General features: G+C 30.3%; 1 protein-coding gene across 3 annotated transcripts in view; it reads right to left on the reverse strand.

Annotated features, from left to right (window-relative positions):
• Positions 1 to 24071, reverse strand: part of LOC126865495 (uncharacterized) — a 65628-nt gene that overhangs the window by 8652 nt on the left and 32905 nt on the right. For 2 of the 3 annotated variants that reach the window (XM_050618070.1, XM_050618071.1), the window contains one exon: positions 5516 to 5609. In XM_050618070.1, the coding sequence (XP_050474027.1) occupies positions 5516 to 5609 (94 nt within the window). Of the gene's footprint in view, positions 1 to 5515; positions 5610 to 14532; positions 14560 to 24071 lie in introns of all 3 variants that reach the window. The other variant, XM_050618069.1, reaches the window with a different exon arrangement.

The raw sequence follows: 24071 nt of genomic DNA on the forward strand, positions 1-24071 counted from the left end.
TGTAAATGCGGAAGCAATTTCTCGTATGTGTAAGGTAACCTATCGGATACAAATTAAAAAATTTTTTACTTTATTCCTGTATTTTTATACTACTGTGAAAATATGCTGTCGTAATATAAATTACAGTGAAAAGTACTTTACAACTTTTTAAATCCCTGGATTAGTAATAATTTTAGATTAAATATGAATAGTGTTGTCCTTAAAAAGAATTTTTTTTTCTAAATACTTGTTCTATCAAATGATACTTATTAACTATTAACGGAAGATATACAAGTTCCAGTTATATTTCATAAATAATTAATTTGTTAAACGGTTCATCTTCCAAAAAAAACCTTTTGTTACTATGAAATTACAAATTAATAGTAGAAATAAAATAAATGTAATATAATCTATTTGCAAGAAAACGAAACTGTATATAAAGAATAGGGAATTATCGAGTTAACTCGTATGTTCTTGTCAACAGGTTGAAGAACACACATAATAGACATCTATATTGTTGTTCATTCCGAGAATTGTTCTAAAAAAAGCTCGTATGTGATATTTTTATTGTTACGGGGAAATATTGATCATGTCTTGTATGCCTTGATTTTATCTTTTGATCCTTCTGACGAATATGTTCCTCATTAAGGAGTGGCAAACAATTCTTTAGCAATCCACACGAATGGTTGGCTTATACATTTTAGGCCATTAATGTGCTCTGTTTGGCTAATGTTGAAATTTAACCTGACACTACTTAAGTAGACGCATGTCTAGACAGAGCAGGGGTAGTTTGATGGGTGTATTCGCGTGCTCTATTTAATTAGTATCTATTTTTGTCTCCTGGGCGTGTACATAGATTGTTACTTGCGATTACATTACAAAACTAACTGAATCGATAATAAGTGTATTTACATTTACCTAATCCGGTTCATGGTCGTTGTGACCACCTTATTCGTCGCCATATTAAAAAGTAGCTTTAAAAGTTAGAAAACATGTGCATATCATAAGATTACCTCTTTAAAATTGAATTAAGATACATATTTTGATAGAATACTGTACGTATTATATATAATAATCATATTATAATAATAAATAGACTACAAATTTTTATTGAAACTCATATTTCCGTGAACAAAATCAAAGAAGTAGAAGCTAAATAGAGATTTGCTTCATCATCCAAATATCCAAATAGCAACTAGACCGTGAATTTTTATGCATTCATGTAGAATTTCAAGATGCAAAAATGTATGGAATGAACGTATCAGTGAAAGTGAAAAAATCTCTGCTTACGTTTCATTTCTTTAGTTGCGGTCATAAAAATGTGGATTTGCACAAATATTCGCAGACTAATTATAACAAATACTTCATTTTGAATAATTCCTATATCTGTACATTTTTGCATGTTTAAATATCCCATAAATGCATAAACATCCGCAGTCTAGTAATAAATATATGTTTGTAAAATAAATGTTACTACATAGATTACGTGTACATGTATGTTATTCTATACCAATGTAATTAAAAGTTAAGTGTATAGTTTGTCCAGTTTTATGAAATCGATATTCAATTAGTCATCTATATAAACGGATGTGTAACAATTACATATTTGTAAATGTTAAATTTCTTTTTCTTTTTATGTCGGTCTGCTATCATTTGTACATGTAGTCCAATCTTTCCTGTCGTCATGATAAAACTTGACTCATCCTATCATTATCATTCAGTATCGCTGTTCTAATGAACAAGATGATTGATATTGTAGCATATCTTTGTAGTACCTTATAATTGGAAATTCACGTGCTGTTCATCATTAAATCATTATATAAATATGCGAATTACGCGTGTTTCTGTAATGAATAATATTTTATATAGAAAATAAAATACGAATTTTTCTGAGTAAAACACTCAACATAGGGATCTGATAGATAAATTCTGATATAAGCGTTTTAAGTAAATTTTTGACTTTATAGCTTGATTTCTATTTATAAATATGAGATTGATAAATAAAATTTATATGTTTCTTTGAAATTTCAACAAATTATAGAATATCAATGTGTATTTAGAAAATTTCAAATGTTGAAAGCTTCATATGTTATGTGATATTAAGTATGAATAGAAACAAAGAGGAAAAGTGGACCATGCGTATGACACTTAGTAGGTAGCTAATTCCATTTTTCATTTTGCTTTTATTCGACAAACACGTTCTGTCTTAAATAATATACACACTTTCCACTGAATGACTGATTTGATACATATATCGAGTTTCATTTCTATTCAATAAAAGTGCGCTTTTACTGCACTCGCGAAAGTTATGCTCCTAATTCAAATTTAGACCTATTTTCGCGATGCCTTAGATAAACTTCAAACTGAAAACTAGCAGAATAATAAGCAAAATAATGGGAAAGAAAATTCATAGCAGATTTATATTTTGAAAATAAAGTTTCGCTGCAATTCGATACTAATATAATTCGAATTATTATATTCACATGATGAAACAAAGTTTTCACTTTGATAATGGGTGAAAGATAAAACAAAACTCTCTTACACGTTCTTTGTGAAACTGTGCTAATTGTGTCAATGGGCAATAATGAAATTAGCTTAATATAATAAGACAAATTATATATTTTAAGTATCTAATTTAATTAACTTGGAAAAATTCTCTGGAGGAATAATACACACTGGAATTCATCAGTGGAAACGGTTAAACGCAATTTGTTAGCAAACATCAAAATTAACATTAAAATTCTTTAAAGATGTATTTTTTCATGTTACAAAACACCCGTTAATTATACCATATCCTCTATGTGCCAAATCATGGAATATTTAAATGAATTTAACAAATGTTTAACGAATGATAATTTCTAATGTGCGTATTTTATGTTAATTAACGGATATACGTAACACTGTTTCATAGAAGATCTAATAATCGTGAGAAACTGTAAAATGAGTCAATCGGCTAAAATCAGTGAACAGATTCTACTGCGCATGTCATAAAAGCTACAAAACATGTTTATTTTGCCCTTGTTTATATGGAACAGTTAGTTTGTTTTTAAATGTTATTGACGTCGATAATGATAAACTCTTTTCATTAGTGGTATTACTGTGCGGACTTGACATTTCTTCAGTCATTGTATCGCAAGTTGTTTGCCATATTCATACGTAAGTATACAAACACGTATAATAGTAAACACCTATTATTAACTTTATTTATAATATTTACTGTATAAAAGCTATAGTTAAAAATAAACAATTTATAATAAAAATAAACAATTATGCAATTGGTACGATAATTTTAATATAAAAGATTAGAAATACTAAAAAAATTACATAACATGGTAAAGAAAATGGTAAATTGATTTTTGCAATAGGATTAATTTTCAATCTTTGTGAAAATTGATCATTGTGATGAATGTTTCGCTCAAACTCTCTGTGATATTGAATAATTTCTGTGATATTGGAAGTGATTTGATCACTTCCAACTTGTTCGCGTTTATGTAACCGGAAATTACTTTTCGTACATCTTATGGCATTTGTCAGTATATAGTATGTACACATATACTGTTTATAAGGATGATAAATTCCGATAAAAATTTCATTTACTTAATTACGGGACGACATATAGGAACAGGAACACTTTATACTATCAACAATAAAACAGACGATCATCTTTACACAAGCTACACACACCATTGTTATCCAGATAAAGAGAGAGATAATAAAAGTTGCTTCACTATCACAGGCACAGAGAAAATTTTCAACGAAAGCGTATTGCAATGAAGTTCCTGGATTCTAATCTCGAGATAAAATTTGTTCAAGTGAAACTAGCGAAAATACGAAGAAAAATATTTTTATCGACTGCAGTCTGGATACATGGAGAAACCTTTCCGTCTAATCTCGATCACAATGCTGTTGGACAGGAAAACTTACAGTCGGATAAATCCAAGATAAAATCCTTTATTGGGATTTAAAGCGAAATTCTCTTACAGATTATCAGATTTCCACATTTCATCCACGCGAGTCTGCACGTGATTCACGAATTTCCGATTCCTGTTAAAGCACGCGACGAACGATCATATTATTACGGCATCTGGTACGTCTAATGCGCAATTATTTCATGTTAACGTCATTTCGATTATTTGAAAAATATGATAGATTTTGATTGCTAATGAGCTAGTTATGCATTCTTATAAAAATTGGATAATGTTTAACATTTTGCTGCAATTCTATTGTAAACTCATTTTGTCCGCACACATTACTTCGCATTATTAATAGCGCACAAGATATTCCGATCTAAATAGCTAATTAATTATATGCGAAGTACGTTAAGTCACGATAATTCGCTCGTTCCGAAATCATTTGTAATAATGTTGAATTGTGTGAGTCAGATTTTCAAATGAAAACCCTGATTCACGCTACGAAATGTAAAATACAGGTTATTCATACGTTATCAGAAATTTCATTGAATAATTAGCATTGCTTTGCTTAGTTCTACTTTTCAAGTCAAAGTCTAACTCTAGATAGTGTTACTAAAAAATGCACGAATTGAGTATTGATATGACAAGCATCGCTTTAATATCTTCGTTCGAATTTATTAAAACGTTTTCGATTGAAATTCCATATTCCAGGAAGCTATTACAAACGAATTGCCTTATAGAAAGAAATTGTACTTATGGTTAGCAACCGACTTCATTTTCTTTTAACTTCAAATAAAAAAAACATTTATACATTTAATTTCTAAGGTGGATCACCTTGCACGATAATACATTCATTTCCTTGATCATTAACGTTTAACGAGTTTTAATCACGTTATTTAATTAAGTTTTGTACACGTATCGCGATATATGCATCATATACGGCGTTGCTTTCTTCTTGATAAATTTACGCCGACACTACAACGTAGTTATACACATGTTTGCATTCGACAGCAATACGAACTACGTAAGTATATCGTTACTTGGTGGCGAACGTGCGAGAAAGAGAAACAGAGAGATGACCTTAATTGGATAGAGTTTTAGTTGATGAATACACGCTATTTGTTGATGCATGTTCAATAACACGCGATTAATGCTTGAAAGGACTGTTGAACTATATCCAATTGTGTACTTTCTATTTTTAATATTTTATGCATTCTCTATTTTCCTTCTTCCTCTGTTGGCTTTTTTTATAGTTTACAACTTCGCTCCACTGATTTATTATAACGTTTGTTATCCTTCTCATCCATTTTTCATATTGTGTGTTTTCCAAAGAAGCTCTCGAAGACGTTGTACCAATATACGTAACTGTTATATATATTTTATTTTTGTATCGAAGACTAAATTACTAGATGTAAAAGATTAGTCTTTTTTTATACATAACATACTACAAGATATTCAAATACCGTTTAGTAATCATTTACAATATACGTATATTATTGTGATATATTATATGTATTAATAAACTCTAAGAGGTTTGGAAAATATTTTGGAAAATGCAAAATATTTACGTTGTCGTATTCTAAGATGTTAAATGTTCTTTAAAATATTAGTATATGTTTTATTACCTGATCGTTACAGCAAGGAGAACGATGATGACGCCGACTAATAGCAAAGCGATCAATACGCCACATATCATGTACACGCTGTCGACAGGAGGATCTGCATAAATAAAAATAATTATATTTTATTATTAGTACGTCCGAAATATCTAATCGTATGAATACAATGGATAGAACGATAATTTAGCGAGTTTAATTCACTGCTTTTTTAATTAACAAATGCATTTATCTTTATTATTGTTGAAAGCTAAAAACAGATTCCTTTGCATTTTATTTAACTTCTCATTTCCATAGTATTTCATTATTTCGCATAATCTCATTTCATTTCTTATATACTACAAGGGTTGCAAGTATCCTGAAATAAAAATATACTTTTATGACATCATTTTATCGTTCGTCAGAATGACCAGCGATGTTCATTCATCCCTGGATGTTACCTTCGAAAGCTGTCTCGGTATTATAAATCAATACACATATTATAACGGTATAGTTGTATATGACGTCAAATCTATATGACGTTAGATTTTTATGACGTTTTAAGTAATGACGTCGTTAATTCATAAACATTAAACTTAGTTATTGTAACTTTGCTTGATGTATATAGGTACATGGTTAATGAAAACAGGAATTATATACTTATAATCTTAAGATCTTAATCTAAAGATCTCGGTATTTATAGATAACTAGTGTTTTTGATAAAGTTATATTCTCAAATATACTAAGGATTTGTAAAAAAAAAATCTTGTTAAGCGTACATTGAATTCAGAGTTTTTGAAAATCTGTTATCTAACTAAATTGATTCTTAACCTCTAGTAAGAGTATTTATTATATCTTTTAGTAGGGGATTAGTTAGGAACTAAGTCGCAGTCTTTTCCATCGTTACCTTGTTATTGAAAAAGATTCTTATAATACGACAGATACCAGTCGACGCATCCATATAATTTTTAAATAGCTAGCAATAAATTATCGTCCGTTAGCATCGTTTCTACGAGATAAGTAGTTAGGTATATAGTTAGGCACATGGCAACAAGTATGTCTCTCAATGTCTCAGCCCCGAGGTTCTGCAACCCCGGGCTTCCTAACTGATGTTACAGGTAATTTTCCTTTCTAGCATTCACTAACAAGGGTAGTAGTATGCGTAGATGGAGTGTACACGCAGGTTGGGGAAAGTTCTTCCCTCTTGTTAAAGGTCGTCCGACAAATTACCTACTTGTCTTCTCCGATACAAAATTTTATGTGCCTTCTGTGATATAGGCTTAGGACTAAGGTTGGGGTACTGTATAATGTGCTTGTATGTGCTGTATACTGGTTTTAGGACGTATAGAAAATCGGATAGTAAGATTTAGGGGATTTATGTACAGTGTACGTATTAAGCATTTTTCAACGAAAATTCCTAAGTTGGAAGGGTCAAACCTAAAGAAATCTATTACGCTGATTCATCAAAGTTATCTCTGAAACTATTCGAAATATAATATTATTATGAATCTATTTTACAAATATTTTCATAATTCAGTCTTTTAATTGGAAAAAAGTTTCATTATCTTCAGCATACATTACCTATATTGCCAGTTGCAAGTATGGCATTACTGTCAGCTACATCTAAGGCAAACACTACTGTCTGTGTATTCATGATTACTGCACCGTGCTACTACAAATATATTCTGATGATTCAATCCACTAGTGAGGAACAGTAGAATTGATACTAAGTAAAGCGTGTCATTATTTATAAACACGAAGAACAATTAAAATTGTAGACGTTTTGCAGACACGAGTCTATTCATAAATATTTTTAGTAGATAACGATACGTTTCTTATAGCTTTTACAGTAATTTATGGAAGCTATTAATAACTTTTATATCACACATCTTTACTTTATGAGCATAGAACATTTTTTTACGATATTGGTATATTTAATACATTCTTTAGATAGTCTAAACAAATACAAAAAAATTATAAAGTACACAATAACGGTATAAAATGTCTACATTATACTTGAATGTCAACGGATTTATCGATCGACACAACTCAACCACAGGAGTTATAAAAATGGTCAACCTTCCCCGATGAGGAAGAATTTTTTTATAGCTTGACGCAGCTGCATTCTGCAAGCACTTTATTTTCCCATGTTCATAAATAATTCTTTTAATAGTTCTTTAATATTTCCTTTTAAGAAAAATATAGATGATAGGAAAATTCCAACTTTAGAAACCCATTCGCCAAACTCTGCCTTCTGAAAACGAATTTTGATACGAACTAGTGTAAGTTAACTTATTTTTCTTATGGTAAACTAGGTGGTAAGCTACGATAGACTTAAATACTTTGATACTAATTAATGAGTGTATTCAATATACAGAGTGGTTGGTAACTGGTGGTACAAGTGGAAAGAGGGTGATTCTACGCGAAAAAAGGAGTCGAAAATATAGAATAAAATTTTTTTTAAATTTTTTATTTAATTTTTCCATCGGGACAACGATCTACAGTGAGATCCGTTATAACGAGACGTGATAAAGTGCACGCGTACCGAACGAAAATTCAAAGACGATTTTCTCGAAAACAAAGCCTCAACCAACAAATTTTTATTCTATATTTTCGACTTCTTTTTTCGTGTAGAATCACCCCCTTTCCGCTTGTACCACCAGCTACCAACCATCCTGTATAACCATCAGAACGTCGCAAACAATGCAGTAATTCATAACTATACGCGATTAATGTCATTATAATACATCGCTGTATATATGTTTTATTGAAAGGACAAACGTCCTCTGGCAAACAATAATCCATAAAGAAGGCTTTTTTTGAGAGAGAATAAATTAATCTACAGAAATGCGCGGAAATCTGACAGTGACGAATTAGTGATGGATCAATGCAAATATTTTCGATCGACATTTAATACAACGTATCGGAAAGGGTATTTCACCATTTAGTACGATTTAAAAGTAATTCCATTCCGTATGTCCTATTTCGAATAGCTATTAAATGTTATTGATCTTTCTATCTTTCGCTTCTTAGAGTGATAAGGGTAAGCAAGGATTATGATAACATTTAGCACGTATTAAAGCATTCAAAACAAAGCCAGATCATTCGAATGGGAGCTTTCTTTTTACTTAATAGGAGAAGTAGCTCTGTCCTGCTACCGATGATATTGGGTTGGTCACAGAAATATAACAATCTTTGTAGCTGTCGGTATTAACTTTTATTGTGTATGTGATGGATTTGAAAGATTATTCGTTATGATCGGATAATCTATATTTCTCTAAACCTTCGCCATCGATCATTCATTAAACTAAGTAATTAAAAACGTATGAAATTGATCAGACGAAAAAGTATAGTACATCGTTCATTTTAATTTTTGATCAAAATATTTTTATTTTAATAGATACTGTCCAGTAAATTGTTTTATAAAATTATTTGAAGGAATTTATCATTCAAAAACGCGAGGGACTTTTCGATTAAAGCTTTTGAATCTTCATGGAAACAAATTGCGTATATTTATTATAAATAGAATGTTTCGTCTTCAAATTTTCTTTAAGCTTTGCTATAAACTTCTCAACAATCCAATATTAAAGAACAACATTTCTTTTTATACATATAGTCGTAGAAAGAAAATTCTATTTTTACATCTTTTAACGCATAAATTTCTAATGCTATAATCGTAACAACAGGCGTAAATTGTATTCTCCAAAGAAGAGGTTTACTGTGTATTTATATCCTATTTTTATTGTGATTTAATCAGTTCGATATATAACGTCTGTCTGCGTGTACTAATTTACATCTGAAAGTTTGGTTTATTCTTATTTATGACCGAGTAATTACAGTGACTGGTTATTTTCATTGAAATGATGAGGCCATTTTATCTCGGATTAAGCGGTTAGCAGATAGAAAGCCTATAAATAACTCTATTTGCATTTCTGTCCTTGTACTTAACATGAACGTAATATAAAATTGCAACAATTTTTGGAAAGCTGATAAAAATATGAAAGATTATTTGTCTATTTATAATCCCAGATTCTTTCTTTTTTTATTATCTATCTTCTTGCTATAATCTGTCTATCATTATAAATGAATATATTTTAATTTTCATATTAAATTCTCCTTCAACTATAAACAAAAATTAAGTTCAACTAAAGTAAATAATTGAATCAACAAGCTTATACCGAGAGAGATTATAAAGAGAATTTGTTATTTTATATTCTATAACATTGAATGATGAATCATTTTTAAAAACTTAAAAGTATAGACCGTTTCATCAATTTTCATTTGATTACCTGATCATCTTTAGAAAGAGCTAACAATATGTAGAAACAATTGAGATAATAAGACAATGAAGTGATTATTATTTCCATGATCGTCTCAATTTGACACAATATTCGAGTCTTGACAAGTGTTCTATGACGATGAAGACGCACATTTGTTGTCAACACGTGATGAAATACGTACGGATATATAATTTATATTGAAACATATTGCAATTTGCATATGTAAGTACCGTTGCTTGACAACTAACGCGAATTTAAGAGCAAGATTATCGAGAGCAGATGCCCCTTTGTATTCAGCAGATCGTTGGATGTAAACAACGCTATTTCAACCAGCCTGAACGTGAACAGTTTAGAACCATTTATCCGCAGCGCGAAGGAACCTTCTGACGCAAATGTATAACTCTTTCGCGCCATAAAGACGCTTATTGGCCAAGATTCAAAGTACACACCAGGAACCGTTCGAAAAATTACAATGATTCAAAGACATTTATTTGTCAAAAAGAAAAAGAGGAAGGAGCAAAAGTTGTGTTAACTTACGCTCGACAATGTTCACGGGTAGCTAAATTTTAAAAATTAAGAAAAAGTATATAGAATTAATTAGATAAACTTTCATTTTGATTATGTACATACACAGTTGGTAATGTTAAGGACTTGAAATTATTTTATTTCTCCGTTTTCTATCTTTCATTTTCTACTCTGTTATTATTGATTACTAATTAAACAAGTTTATTTCTATAATGGATATAATCTCTCTCAATAAAATCGTTTTATCCCCCTACACAGTCATAGATTTATAAATTGTTATAATAATAGTAAACTTTGGCTTGATTTGAATTGAAAATTTTTCTCCATCTGTTACGGTATCTGATGCCATTTTCACTTATTGTTTATTCAAATATATTGCACATGTCTAAATTTAATGTTAATTTAAGTATTAATGTTTACGTATTTTTAGTTAAGCTATTATATAATATCACGCTATTGAGATAATCCATAGTTTTATTTGGTGTACTAAAGTAAAAGTGGAACGAGATAACGTAAGGTTAACATAAGTTTAATTATCAAGAAGCCTAATCATGTTTGTGAAATTTAGCTTGTACTTTCCTTCAAGCATAATTACAGGATATTTGTAACAATTAGTTTCAATTTTTTTAATTAATTTGATATTTAATTGAAAAGTTATTTGGTTCTGAAGTTTACCGAAAAAAGTAAGGTATTCAAAATTTTTAGTCAATAATATACATCACAGGGATCAGAAACATAGTGGCCATTTCGCGTCAAATATTCTGTATACTAATATCTAGAGTTTTGTTCAAATTGAAGTAGAATATGTTGTAATTCAAAACAACAAGCCATCAAAATTATCAATTCTTACTTGTACAAAAATTACTCTCGCAAATAAATTTTTATCTCTATTATTTATTACGTACCATGAACTTTGCTTTCTTTTTTGTTTTAATTTTAAAACACTATCTTTAATCAATTTTCTACTGTACTCCTAAAATCATTTTTGCAATACAAAAATGTTCAAGATATTTTTATTTTACAAACCCAAGTCCCGATTCAAGGCTTACAAAATTTGTAAGAAATATTTTCATATTCTCTCATTTATTCTCTTTAAATTAACCTTTTCCAACTCGTGAGTATATTAAAATTATGTGCTAGGAAAACACTTTGTGCGTAAGCGTATGATTCAAACTAGGAAACTGCTATTCCATTGTCTACCTCGCGCGTCTACCTTGGAGTTTTCAAAGAGTTTTCAAAACCCATGAACAAGGAAGCTAATCGAGCCTATCTAGGAAACTAAAAGGGAAAAAAAGTTATGCGCGTGCCATACTCAGAGGAGGAAGGTCGTACACAAAGAACATTGAAGGAGACAAATCAGTGAGACAACTAGACGCAATTTCACTTATGTCTTATCTTTTCGTAATCAGATTCTGTTTAATATCGCTAGAAATTAAACAAAGATCGTATATTTATTAAAAAGAAGCTAGAATTACGTATTACCAAACAGATTCTAAATATTAGGAATCCTAGGTAAGATGACTCATCTCGCATAAAATAGCGTTTAATAACTTTGAGAAGCAAAATGTTATTACATTACGTTACAGTGAAGTACGCACATACATTTTCAGTACAAGTTTCTATTTAAGGGATTGTGCTGTATCATTTTTTACGAATTCTTTCAAACAATTTATAACATTTTGCAATTTCTTATAGTATTGAATGTTTATCTCAATTATTTGATTACGAAAGTAATATTTTCATTGATCACTTTCTATTATTGATTTTCTTTGTTAGGTTGAATGAATCGTTTGACGTTGATGTTTGCATTTCACTGGAATTTTAAAGAAATTATTACACAATATATATGTAATTATCTATTTGTATCTTTGCAATTCTTTAAAATTATTTGTTCTCCTTGAAGAAATCTTTTAAATATGAGATGCAGAAATATTTCGAAAGTAAGCAGTAATTATCTTTCTTTGCGAACTACTTTCTTTGGTTCACTTTCGGACCAAATCGTGATTTTCAATCATAACTTGTTTCTTAAGTTTGGAGAAAATATGAAGAATTATAATATACAAAAAATACAGGTCGTTGACTGACCGAGAATGTTTCATAAAATATAGTTTGAGAGTACAATAGAATCTGGCTGAACCAGATTGTTGTGAAAATTCGTTTGTTAGGTTTTTGTGGTGTTATGTCAGTCCGAAGGGTAATAAATCATAAACTTTAAACGTTTCCCGTCATTTCCAATTTATGATTCAAATTTTCACGAGATCGAATTTCGCAGATTTCCCGTCTTATTGACGTCAAACGTCACGTAAATATCACGTGCTAGATTCGTGGCATCTCGATGCTATACCACGGAAAGTTTCTTCAATTAGAAACCGATTGATCGACTTCATGGAGAGTTACCGCCTTAAGCTATTTTCAGACGTCGTGCCGCTTAGTTTAGCGATTAAGCGAAAATAGAATTACAGTTATCGAGTTTGATAGAGATCATTGCTCTAACGAATGTATTCACTATATTAAATACCAACATATCGAGAAATTAATTGTACAATATATTTTCCAGGTGATGGTTAGTTCATTCGTGATAATGAAATTGCTTACGGTTTACAGTGGCTCAGGAAGTATTGCAACACTTATCATGGAAAACTTAGATAGATGTATCGTATGTACTATATAAGACTCAAAAATATTCTATCACTAATGAATGTCATGACTTTTATGTATATCTTCAAATAAATTTATAATTATCGATAAGTTTATAATTGTTAATGATTTATTATTATGATGGTCGTGTCTCGTTATAGTGGCAATAAAATTTTTTAATATTTTCTATAACAATCATAATATACTCATAAAAGTTTTTCATAAATGTTCAAATATTTTCGTGATTTATATGTATATAAATGAAATTTATCTTGTACTGTGAAATATGTAAAAATAACAAGGTCAGTGAGATTAGTATAAAAATACAAAATAATAATTGTTTAATATTGTAAGATGCTCATTCGCTGTTCAGTGTAGCCTCAATCTTCTAACGGTTAAACATCCTCGATCTACCAACCAATCCTAGGTTTCCACGAAAACACACCCTCGAGATACGTTCCCTCTTCAAACCGTATAAATAGATCTCATTCATTGAAAAATAGATAATATGAAACATCATGTGAGTCATATTCTAAAGATCTTACTCTCTTGTCAGTTCGGTTACTGCCATATGTTTATTTTTCCTTAACTGTTAACCGGGGAATCAAGTTAACTCATCATTTGGATTTCCAATCTCTTGGATATAATTTCTTTATTTATACTATCCTTGCTTTTCTGTCTGATACCTTCTTTCATTACAAGTTGAGTTCATTACCACAATAAATCTATCTTCAGCTGAAATTTAATTTTCTCGAAAACGTAGTTTCAAATGAAAACAATCTTATTCCGAATTTCCGTCGTATTTTCGCGTGGAGAATAACTTTTCGTGTATTATCATATATGCTGCCACACCCTATGTAAAGATTCTCCGTGATTTTCCGCAAGCTTTTCGATTTAATTAGAAAAGGTTACATCCTTGGTCATCCGATATATCAGACGGTATCATCTTTAACGTTTAATGTTAACATTAAGAAAATATAGCCCGGAAAAGGTTAGGATCAATGGTGCGCGATGTGGATGCTGATAATAGTATCGCTTAAAAATCGATTCATAACAGACTGTGTGAAAATACGTTACGTGTCTGCGTAAACGACGTCATTCTTTGCGACATTTTCTAACTTTATTCATACGGTTTTGAAAAATTAAAAGACACACACGTGTGTAGTTCCTAATGGGGACATTAAACGCACTGATTGTAACATTATCGCTGTAAATTCAATAAAGAACAAGACGTTAACATATTCTGTCAATTATGAATCACTATACAACAGTCGAACCAATATTTTCCAAATCGGCGAATTCAACAAAATGCTTAGTCTTAAAGCTTCTTTCGCTTTAGTCGAGTTGCCTGAATTCGCAGAGGATTTCACGAAAACTTTAATTCATTCAAGGGAATTGAAAAGACACAACCATTAAATTAAAGAAGGATTTCCAAATTCGAATTTTCCAATGAAAGAGCTTCGATGCGTATAAACGTGAAATAAATTAATTCATGAGCTAATCGCAAAAGTAATTGTAACGTGAGCTAACTTCTTTCTCTGAAATAATTGCGTCGGATTAACGATAGACACTCTTTTAATAACCCATTAATGTAAGGTCACTCACCAAGATGCGACAACAATTGCAAGGACTCTGAAACAATAAAAACGAGTGAAATTAATAGCAATTCCTGCGTAGAGAGACAGACGCATATGCAACCATGGTAGCTGTCGCGCCGCGAGTAATATCACAATTCGTGTTACCACGTAGAGTTCACGAAGGTCAAAGAGAACTGGATGCCAAGTACGTTCCTATCTTTCTTTCACTTTCCTTCCGATTCATGTAGCAATTATTTATTGTAGAGATTCTTTTCCTCCATTAGATCCCTTCATTTACTCATTGTATTTGTCATTAGATTCCTTTCGTTTCTATGGTTGGTCGTATCATTTCTCAATAAAAACCGTCAGTGATAAGTAATTTAATTTCTAAGTATCCGTAAACTATCTTTTCTCTCGTTACTTTCTAACATCTTGTAAGAAATAACTGTAGTACGTTATTTTAAAAAGAGAAGCGTATTATATAATATTATCACCTTGAAATTAAAGTACCTTTTAAACTAATGATATTGTGACCAACAACGTAGCACTTTTTTTGTAGATAATAACAAGCCGCATCGATTAAAGCTATTTATTAAAAAAAAAAAAGAAAAAAAGGAAAACAAGTTGACATTCACGTGTCCTTTAGACCTCCATCCACAGAAAAAGTGAAAAACTTATAATATCAAATTGCATCATGTTTACAGAAGAAATATTGACGCGGATGTATTACGTTTTTATCGACGGTAATGGATTATTTTAAGCACATTAAGTCTTCGAGATTCGATAGAACGATTTCTAAGGGTGCCATCGAAATCAGAGCATAGTCGGAAAGGGAGGTAAGGGGAATTATATGCGTCACAAGTCTCTGTCGGTCTAAAAGCAATGGGTTGCCTTCCTAAATGCTCAGGATTATTTTCAAGCCGTGACCTGGCTTCTGAGTTTATATTTGAATGCGCAAGAAGTACTTTCAAGAGGACCGACACCTACCCAACGCTCTTCAATATTTTCAGCTACGCGCGCGTAAATTTAAACCACCTATACTTGTATCGTACCCGAAGTATTTGTATATCATATCATTTAACCATCAACGTAATGAGTAACACCAGAAGCTTGAATGTCTGGAAATTTTTATTTAAAAATGTAACCTATAATCCTAAATCCTATAATCCGAAAGCAGTGGTTCAACTCTACATGATTTATGAATGACGAATATAAACACTTAAACATTGTCGAACGAAGAAAATATCTGCGCATCAAAACCGTACTGTTGTAAATTTAAAATATCAGAAGTAAAACTAAGATAGAATGAAATTTATATGTTTATCAAGGTGAACTTAAGTCAAACAAATTATCATTATTTTTAGAAAAGAACTTTGATCGATGGAATATTAAGTTTACATTATATATCGTTACAGTAGGATTTTATTTTTCTCATCACTTTAGCAGGCGGTATGACTAGAGAGTATAAAAACTTAACTAATTCTGTTCACTACCCACGATTTTTCATTTTAATAATAGGAAGTACACCTCCAATGACAATTGAATCAAGCCATGATCCACGATCATGAGTAATATCAATTAAAGTAGATCGTCGTGCATGATGTACCAATTTTGGGCAAGGAAATTCAAATGATCTTGTATTTGTTAGATGTATCATCATAATTCTAAAACTTCTTTAAAAAGAAGCGATTCCATCATAAATAAACGAAGTTCTTGTTTTTTGTATAAGATGTAGGTACTATTTAACTTATGAGGTTTTTAGCGGCTACGAATTTATCGATACATAACTTGGAGAATCATGTTCATTATATTGTCAGATTTAAGTTTGATAGATATTCGGATACGTTTTATCGATATTTGATCGAGCATAAACACTTGGCATATTATTTATTGTCAGAAATGTTTCAACCCAAAATACAAGGTAAAAAATTAAACAAAATTAACATTCGAGCAAGATGTTGATAATACCATCACGTCTGAATTGTTATTTAATTTAGAAATTGTTTACGAAGAATTTACTGAGATTACTGAGATTTAGATAGATGATAAATTAAATATAATTATAAATTCTGTAGTTTTCCAATTTTATACATGATATTACGTAAATTTTGTCAGATAAAGTTACACGAATTCCAAACAAACAAGTTCAAGTTCTCTCAGACTTTATAGTAGACTACTAAATTACGTTATAAACTTGTGCGACTGTGTTGCGAGCCAACTCTGCTTTTTCGGCAGACGAGATTTAGACCAGACAGAGGTGGATAAACCCGGTTTCGACAATTTTTCGCGACATTGGCAACAACGACTTCGATGGCGACAAAACAAGTAGTAGCCAAGTACGAATGCCAGAAAATATCAAACTTGTGGTTTGCATTTATAATGATGTAGCTATTTCAACATTGATTTCATCCAGATGATTCCACATAGACCTTGTTTATTTCATCGTACAAATCGACCACGTAAATAGAATCACCTAAATATCTCTGTTATTTTTATAGTAGTGAAAATGTTTTATGGTGGAAGCTATAGGATGTTAGCAATAATTTTCCTTTGGAGAGTTTTCGAAGATTTCAAGGATGCTTCTACTTTTTCTTTTTAATTGCGTTCTATAGTTTTTTATTTTTAACAGAAAGCGTCCGTTTGGAAGATTTCAACGACCCATGACCATAGTACAAGGTCATTCCTTAGCAAAACTTAGGTTAAGACTTGGAGAGTCTTAGTAGTGTGAAATAAAAGATACAGAAGAGGCGCGGTTAAAATATTAAACTTGAAGAATTCTTTTTGATATTCAATGTATGCTTTTAAATAATATTCCAACTATAATATACTATTTTTATTAAAAAAATAATACCGAGTAACTCATTAAAACATATGTATTATATACATATGTGATACTAATTAATTCTTTTTAAAAAAGTACTTACATCATGCTTTACTTGTTTGAATTCTTGTATTTGTGAATAAAGAACACAAATGTGTTAAATACAATTCAAACTTTTTACTTACATAACATATGTATATTGTATATTAGTTAGTTAAATAATTTATTTATGTAGACTGTTAGTAAATATTTTGTATTGCAAGAAATTAATATGCAGAAAATGTAGTGAGCGCAATATTTTTAATACATTTCTGTAATGAAATTCAAATGAAATTTTTCACTTAAAATTCATGAAGAGTTTCGTTTGGCATATAAGTCTCTACGTACATAAGTCATAAGTAGTACTCTATCCGAAATCATGTAAAGTGCACAATCATACGTGTTCCGTTTGTTTGCCAAGGACTCGCGACGCGACTATCATTTGATATTTCAGAATATGTGGTCATGTGTAACTTCATGCGCAATTTCAAAGAATATAACACGTTAATTAACTCCTATTTAATTTATCGTGCGCTTGATTTGTCTTTAATAAATCAAATCGTAACAAAGAAAATTTAAACTTCGAGTTTTATGATATTTTTATATCGTTTTGCGATAAGCTTGTTGCCAACAACGTAAGTACTTGGGATTTCCTGCTATTTCAAGGAAAATACGTTTGATAATGTTCGAATATGTCATCGAAATTATCGAAGAACCAAAGAATTATAGTTAGAAACACTGACATACCTGTACCGTTTTATTGGCAAGGCATTCTTTTTATAACTATTAAATCTTAAGTCTAGAAATCTTAAAATCGCTTACTGCCTTTTGTATATTGATGTATTCATATTAATATTGTGCATGAAAATATACGTCAGAGAAAAGTTATATATACTATGTATTTGAAGATATTATTTCAACAATACTATTACCGCAGTTATGTAGAATAAATAATTTCTAGCGTTAAAACAGGTTTTAAGCATAAATTTCATTGCACATTGACTATTTTGATTGAATGTCTCTACATAACCTGTTTAAGCACTTTTAACTCTGATGTTAATATTTCATAATAATTATTAATTTGTCAGATGGAATATCCAATGCTTGACGCAATAATTTATTTACCTTGATTGATGACGTCAATTTTAACTTTCAAAGTACATTCATCTAGGTTTCCTTAAAAACTTCTAATAATATCGTATCAAATAATATGTCATGAAGATACTTGCTTTTGAGATAAAGTATAGTTTACTAATATAGAGTTAATAGAGTGTAACTCCAAGTAGAGTAGACCGTAGATAAAATAAAACTAGACACACGTCCTTAATTTCTTTATGATTCTACTGTTAGTTAATGTAATATGTTGCATAATGTGTGTACATGTGTGAGATATTAGGATACAATGGATAAAAAGAAGACAAAAACAAGTAATCATCAAAATGAATACAACTTTATTCTAAAAGACGTTACGATGACATAAAAAATGTAATTAGAAGATTATGTAGAAAGATGTGTCTTTCAACAAATAAGCAGAAACATTAAGTAAGTTAATTTTTGCTACACATTTGTTAGAAGTAAAATATTGAACACTTTTGTTTCACAAAATGATATTCCATAATGTTGAGAGTCGACGAATTACTTCTACAGGTGAACCAATGATATTTTGATAAATTAATCTATTATCTTTAATTGATGTTTAATGACGCCGATCACTTAACGTTTAATATTTTGAACTCTTCAGATATCGAATTAAACGAAATTTGATAAAGATTGAAGGTTAATTAGCAGAATTTCTTGTTGTTCTAATTATCACAGTACGATTGCTAAGTGTTAAATAACCTTTTAGTTAGAACATAACCAACTTCTTTTGTTAGCAAAACTTATTCTTAACTTTCAGTGGAAATGTACGTTGTATTAAATGCAAAACAAAGATATGATGGAAATTACAACAATTTTATATAAAATTTTGGATACAATAATTTTAATTAAGCTCGATATATATGTAATTATCTTTTATTAGCATGTTATATAAAAAGTATAGCAAAATAGTTTTCAATATCGATTACACATTAGTGTTCATCTTACGGTATAAATAATATGGAAAATTAATTTAAGTATATATATATACATAATTATTTTTCAATGACATGCTCTATAAAAAACATAGCAGAATGTTAAAGTTTATCGTGTGTCGTGTGTTTGAGTAAAGAAACTGTCTCTTACGACGAAGGATACTGAAGCTTTCAGCATAGATACTAAATGTTTGTAAGGTAATATATTTTGCAACGTTAGCCCTATGGAAGGAATGGGAAAATGATAGGAAAATTTTCGAGCCACGAATACGTCTCATATGCTAAGCGTGTGATTATCACGTGCTGGCCTATTACGTTTAGGAAGCAGCTGGCGGTAAACTAATGTTGATTGTTCCGTTGAACGAAAGGTTAACCGACAATTGAACTATTCTCTGTTACGTTGCCATCAAAAAGAACGATAATAATCGTTTCGATTGTACAACTTCTTCTAATTAACGTTTATACTGAAAATGAACAAAGATACAGTTGCTTTTCCTTTGACAAACATACAACAAACGAAGGTCTAATTTAATTACGCGCGTGTACCAAATGAAATTTTATTTACTATATTGCTTAATGTGTAAATGTAGATGACATATTTTTGAAACTTTTTATATTAAACTAAGAAATCTATTTTTCGTAAAGCGAGTAGAGACGCGATAAATTGCGACTAACTCCAATCTGGGACATAACATTAACCATAACTAATATTGTAATTTTGATTTTATAAATTACCACAGAATTCTTTAACTACCTGTTCTGTGTTTACGCATTTATACGATTGAATTGAATATAAATTTTATATTCGCGCGCACAGTAAAAGAGTAAATCGAAGAGGGCGTAAGAAACACTCCGATCTTTTTGGAACGAAGTCTCATATAATGGAAGGTCTATACTGTATTTAGTCAATGATATAATGTTACTTTTACTCTGTACTTAATCAGTGCATTATTTCTTTCTTTCATTGATACGTAGATTATGAACTCATTTATCATTTTAGTTTCGTTTTCGATATTACCGACTGAAGGTCGGTAAGCACAGTCGATAATAACATCTCGACTGGTAGGTTACACTGCGATCATATTTTATGTTATGTAGATAATATTGGACGATGACATGACGACATGATATTACCGCTCTCAACGTTACCGACCCAACAAAACATAGGTCTACACCGCCAATAGTGGTCAGAATAAGAACTAAAGACGATGACGATATTTTGAACATAAAATTATAACTAATATGAATGTCGTTAAAGAATTTGGTGGCATTTTTACAAAATCACGGTAGATTAAAACATATAATTAAACCTTAAGTTTTCGAAATTATTAGTATTCATAAGCATGAATCATTAAAAATTCGCCTTCAAATTTGTTTCGAAGATATACATATGTGGAATATAAAAAATTATTCGAACTATCGATTTGAAATTTTTGTGCGTACAGCAAAATATGAGGACAAAATCTTTTATAATCTTATTATGAAAAAATATTAAATAAAAGCACTAATATTTTCGAGTATTACAGACAATTTTTCGAAAATTTCAGCCTCAACAAATTAATCGAGCATTTTTTAAGTTTCTTAATACGATACATCGACAATTTACTGTCATTTAGAACTCTGTAATAAAATCTGTCATTTCTAAAGTTCAAAATGAAATCATTTTCTCATATTGTTCGTACAACTACTGCTGTATATACCTAAGACGTATCGAAGTGAATAGGATTAGTGATGTATTAATTTTATACGCGTCTTAGAGTAGAATACCGTTCTCAGAATAATGAACATCATCTGTAAATTCCACGTGATTCAGAAAAAATCGTAGTACGGACCAGGAACATATACAGTGCCAGTTAAAAAATACATTGTTGAAGATACAAAAACAAAGAGAGACTTTAAACCCATCTTTTACATATATACATTTCGCAGAACGATGTTTTTGACACACTGGCTTGGGCAGCTCGAACTATTTTCGTCGAATTGACTTGCAAATTTCACGATTTGCTGTTAGCAACATTATGTCTCGTTAAACGTTTGCCTATTTCATCTCGATAAGAAAATTTGCATATGTAACTAACGAACGGTTCATCTTTTTCGAGAAAGTCGAAATTCATTTCTCGGTGCATTTTATCTAAAATTATATTTATGTATATTATATACAAAGAAAGAATAATGGTGCCCTCGTACTCGAGATGATTATAAATAATAATTAAAAAAAAAAAGGATAACGACTATCAACTATTTTATTATAGAATTTAACGCAGTTAATGGCCGAGTTATTGGTTGTTACTCTCACACAGCAACGATTTTATTTATTAATTTTTTTTTTTTTTTTTGTATATTGAAGATCAATGTAAGACGAATTTATTTGTAAATAATTATAGCACTCTAAATATGTTATTTCGTTGAAGAATCATCATTCAAAGATGACGATATATTAAAGCGCATTTTTTCTAATTTTTTTGCTGCTTGTTACGTAAATAATTCTACTTTTTTTTATTCTTTCTAAGATTTGCAAATATACAGGATTTCTCACATAACATACGCAGTGAATTTTAGAGTCACTTCGAATGATCCATGAGATTTAAAATAATTAATTTTGAATTTTTAAGTTTATCTATAATTTGAAATAGTCAACGTTTAGTATAAATTAGAATAATTAAAATTTCTACAATATTCTTTTTTATTAAAGAATGATAAGTCACTTTAATTTCCTTGGAGACATATATTTTTTATTGACATCCCACTAATTTATTCGCAGGTTGACTGTGTTGTAGGAAATAAGATAGATGTGTTTTTTTTTCTAATTTTAAACATTATATAATTCTTTGTCAACGCGATGATAAATCTTGAACTAACTCGTATCCGTTAATTTTACTGGCTTTAGTTATCGTATTTAATATGACTTACACAGATAAAACATCAAGGAAATCGTAATTAAATTTACTAATCCTCGTTAAGCTGCAAAGTTAGGATTTTCGACTTACGCAACGTTCTATCGTACAACGAAAATATCTCCAAGTATAGCAATTCTGAGAGGACGGATGTTTGAAAAGCGTTTCATCTTCACGTTGCCTGGTTTCTCTATTCTATGAAATACATAAGAACGAGAATTAACAAGAATTGCGAAAGGAGTACCGCGATTAATTCAATTATCCATATAACGATGTGTTGTAAATTCAGAACGTAGTATGTATATACGTTGACAAATTATTTGTAGAATTTGTCATGCGATCCACTCGTCCAATTAATGATTTAAGTTTGTGGTCTGCTTGTTGCATAGAAAAATAACAAAAGACTTTATCAGGTAGGAATTTGCAGATTCGCACTCTGTTACTACAAATCGGTAAAAGTTTTCAGATATTCACGAAAAATGGTGTATAGAAAGAACAATAACGATTTCAAGTACTCGTTAAATATTCTAATATAAATGACACGATATCAGCAATGAAATAATTCTATCTGTTTAAAGAACTTCTGTTCGCCACTTTGTAAAATACGAAACAACACGTCATTTAAAATCTTAGTGTTATCAGATACGCATGTGCATATAGGAATATATTTCATCGCTCTTCATAAATTTCTTATGCTTCTATTGCACAATACCTTACAAGGTAAAATACATATCGCGATAAGAAATAATAGAATACTGGTTTTTCGTTTATATAACAATGAATGATGCGCATAATATATCTTACAAGGGCAAATACTGCTTAACATTGGGACAGAGAGGACGATTCGTTTCTTTACCACTTACATATACCTGCATAATAGCTATAGTCTATTTAAGTTAAAAACGTAGCAAATCTCTTATCTTTACTGGCAGGCTAATACACGTATCGTTTACATGTCTTTTATTGTCAGTAAAACGTATGTCACGTTGTTTTCGGTAGCAAAACTACCCGAAAAGAAGCTGTAAAATAAGCAATTTTTCCGGGCACCCGTACGAATTAAAAATAAATATCCCAAAAAAGATTCGACAAAAATATTGAAACAGAAACGTTAAATGGTAAGAGGGACAAAAAGAGACTTGATAATTTGTTCTTATGTCGTCTGTGTTAAACTCGGATATTAACGGAATATAAATCCAGCGATACGTATTAATATAGATTTCTATTTCGCAATTTATTATGTACATATCGTCGAGCTATTTTATAAAAGTGTTCGTTTCGATCATCGTTCCATTATTGTTCGAAACAACACCCTTGAAATACCTTACATTTTCAGATATTCCACTTATCAACATTCAAATACTTTGAGCACACACGCGCTATTTGCGAAAGTTGTTAATAGAAATTATCGAGCATCAGTATATACGGATATTGTTTTCTACTTTACGTGCAGGCTATCTTTGAATTTTGTACTTTCAATTAGAGACATGGAAGAAGTATAATTTTCCATCCGTGTTTTCTTCTATATGAAAGGTAAACGTAAAAATTTATTCACTGGATAGATATTCATTTTTAGATAGGATAAAAACACTTCCATTTTATCTTATATCTTAAAGAGAAGGAGATTCTCCTTGATCTTGTACTTTTGCACGTATCAAGTGATCTATGGAATATTTTGTTCAAATATGTAAGCGCGAAAATAAACCATTAAAACGTATTAACGTCTGTGTAACATTGATACGAT

The sequence above is a fragment of the Bombus huntii genome, chromosome 5 (genome assembly GCF_024542735.1).
Source record: "Bombus huntii isolate Logan2020A chromosome 5, iyBomHunt1.1, whole genome shotgun sequence".
Taxonomy (NCBI): domain Eukaryota; kingdom Metazoa; phylum Arthropoda; class Insecta; order Hymenoptera; family Apidae; genus Bombus; species Bombus huntii.